This window comes from Harpegnathos saltator, unplaced genomic scaffold (assembly GCF_003227715.2).
Source record: "Harpegnathos saltator strain DR-91 unplaced genomic scaffold, Hsal_v8.6 scaffold503, whole genome shotgun sequence".
Lineage (NCBI taxonomy): Eukaryota > Metazoa > Arthropoda > Insecta > Hymenoptera > Formicidae > Harpegnathos > Harpegnathos saltator.
Genome location: NW_020230320.1, coordinates 16,839 through 19,168, shown reverse-complemented (window position 1 = coordinate 19,168; position 2,330 = coordinate 16,839). Strand labels below are relative to the sequence as shown.

The window sequence follows — 2,330 nt, the reverse complement described above, 5'->3', positions numbered from 1 at the left end:
TCCTCATTACTTTGTTCGCGTATGTGCAACAGCGCCTTCGGCCTCAGGCCTCTGCGACGTTCGGGGCATGCTTGCGCACATCTTTCTGCTTCTTACTTTCAAAAACGCTTACATAACACAGTCTCATGATTATTCCCGGCATAAAATTTGAGATACTAATACAATCTCTTGAATCAAATCTTTCCTCCGAGCTAATCGGAATAATACTAACGAGATATACAGGATGTTTGGTAACTTATCCAGCCATAGCGAATGAAAGTATGGTGCTAACTAAAACAAACGTTAAAGTCCCATACAGTTTTGCTAAATTCACAATAATTAAAATTTATTTATTTATTACTCATTTATTTTATAATATTTTCATATATAGTTAATTACAGTACACTATCTAGATCGGATCATACTTTAAATGGCATTTGTTACATGTACATAAAATATAATGTATTATCGTAACAAAAACCTGCGTTTTTAAATACGACAATGCGTCATATTTTATTCATGGAGTAACTATACGACAAAATATGTACCAAATCTTCTCATCAACTTTCGCAACGAAAACCAGTTTTTAATTATGATTATAATTTTTGACAGCAACAAATGTTCCCACGAAATATCATGTATGTTAATAGGAGTAAGTTTTAATTGCGGATCAATCAAGAACGCCAAGATATATTTATATCATTATATCTACTAAAAACAATATATATATATATACATCAAAATTATATAAAAGTATAACAATAAATATACAATGTAACAATAAATAATATGATAAATGTTTAACACACAACATACAAGTATAATATATAAATATATAATATAAAAGTACGCAATATATAAAACATATAGTATATATCAAAATACATAACAATAAGTATAGATTAACAATACATAAGAGACTTATATTCCTTTAAAATATTCCGTGTAACCCAGCAATGTAAACAGCTCGTTTCGAAGATAGTTCTTCGATGGTTCTGCGCCTAAAATGCGTGCTCGCTCAACAATTACGACAGACTTTGATTCTTATCATAACCGATCAACGCGTGTAAGTTCGTGATTGGGACTCGTAACATGGTTACTTCATGTATTTCCTTCATGAAGAAAATGTTCAAACTCTATTCACAGTCGTCTTGACGTGACCTTTCTTGTTTGTCTGATATACCTCGCTTTCGGATATTGTCCATATCATATAAGTACCAATAATTTCAAACAGTCGCTCGTCGAACATACAGGATACATATCGAAACTTGTCTCTTTCAGATATCAGGAATCAGTCGAAGAAAAGAAATAAAGTTGTGCGGTTACGCAGATTATACGACAAATTATTGCACCAAGCCAATTGAAAAGAACAGAATCTCAATTAATAGTGAATCGATAGAGAGAAACCGGAACAGTCTTTAGAGGGCGATCCGTGCGACAAACGTTAGAAAAAGGGAGAAGCATTGAAAAGTGTATAAGGGTATTTTATCGACGTAATATCTGCGAACAGAACTTCTGTCTGAAGATGGATATGACAGATCTCGACGAGATCTTCGGACTTAATAATTATAAATGGAGCAATTACTACTACCAAAGCAGCGATTTGGTAATCTCGTAAAATTACATTATATGAAAGCGCAAGGACGTTAACATGTTCTTGGTAAGGCTATAACTTTGTTTATAATTTGCAGGAAGATGTGTTAAGCGAACTACGATGTCTTCTACCTAACGAACAAGAAGGAAGCAATGTTATGCAGCCGGGACCGTCTTCCGTGAATGATCCGTGCGGCGAACCTCCCATCAAGGGGAGTAACACTAACAAATACAATAAAATTCCAAAACAATGCGACAGAAGACATGGGTTGATAGATCATTGCGAGAAGGACCAACGTCGCATTTACAAATGTAAACAATGCGACTACGGTACCAACCGTAAGAATAACTTGAAAAGACACGAGGAAACACACATAAGAAAACGTCCGACCTATAGCGGCGGCTACATGTGTACTGAGCCGGGCTGTAACAAGATATATAAGAATAAGTATAGTTTAATGATTCACATGACATATAATCATAATAATAACAAGATGGAAAGCAATAATATGGAGCCGGAACCGTCCGCAGAGAGTAATCTATACGGCAGAAAGCTAAATGAAAAGTACAAAGTTTCTAGACAATGCAGAGTCTGTGGTCAAATTTTCTGTAATAAGAAAATGTTAATAGATCACTCAATGAAGGTTCACCAATGTTGCGTTCACATATGTGAAGACGAAACATGTAATTACGAAACGAACGTACTGCAAAACATGCGAAAGCACTTTGTAGCAAAGCACATGAATAATAAAAACTAA

At 34.5% G+C, this 2,330-nt stretch overlaps 1 protein-coding gene across 1 annotated transcript; it reads left to right on the top strand.

Moving 5' to 3' along the window:
- The first annotated feature begins 1,235 nt into the window (after positions 1-1,235).
- LOC105192084 (zinc finger protein 671) lies at positions 1,236-2,330 on the top strand. The gene is made up of 2 exons (XM_011155960.2): positions 1,236-1,585; positions 1,671-2,330. Exons 1-2 carry the CDS (start codon positions 1,505-1,507, stop codon positions 2,328-2,330), a joined length of 741 nt encoding a protein of 246 aa, XP_011154262.1. The 5' UTR covers positions 1,236-1,504.

Excerpts from the sequence above, each read along its gene's own strand:
- LOC105192084 (XM_011155960.2), top strand. The coding sequence starts at position 1,505 with ATGGATATGACAGATCTCGACGAGATCTTCGGACTTAATAATTATAAA. Across the intron at positions 1,586-1,670 it reads ACTACCAAAGCAGCGATTTG|GAAGATGTGTTAAGCGAACT; the intron begins GTAATCTCGTAA and ends TATAATTTGCAG.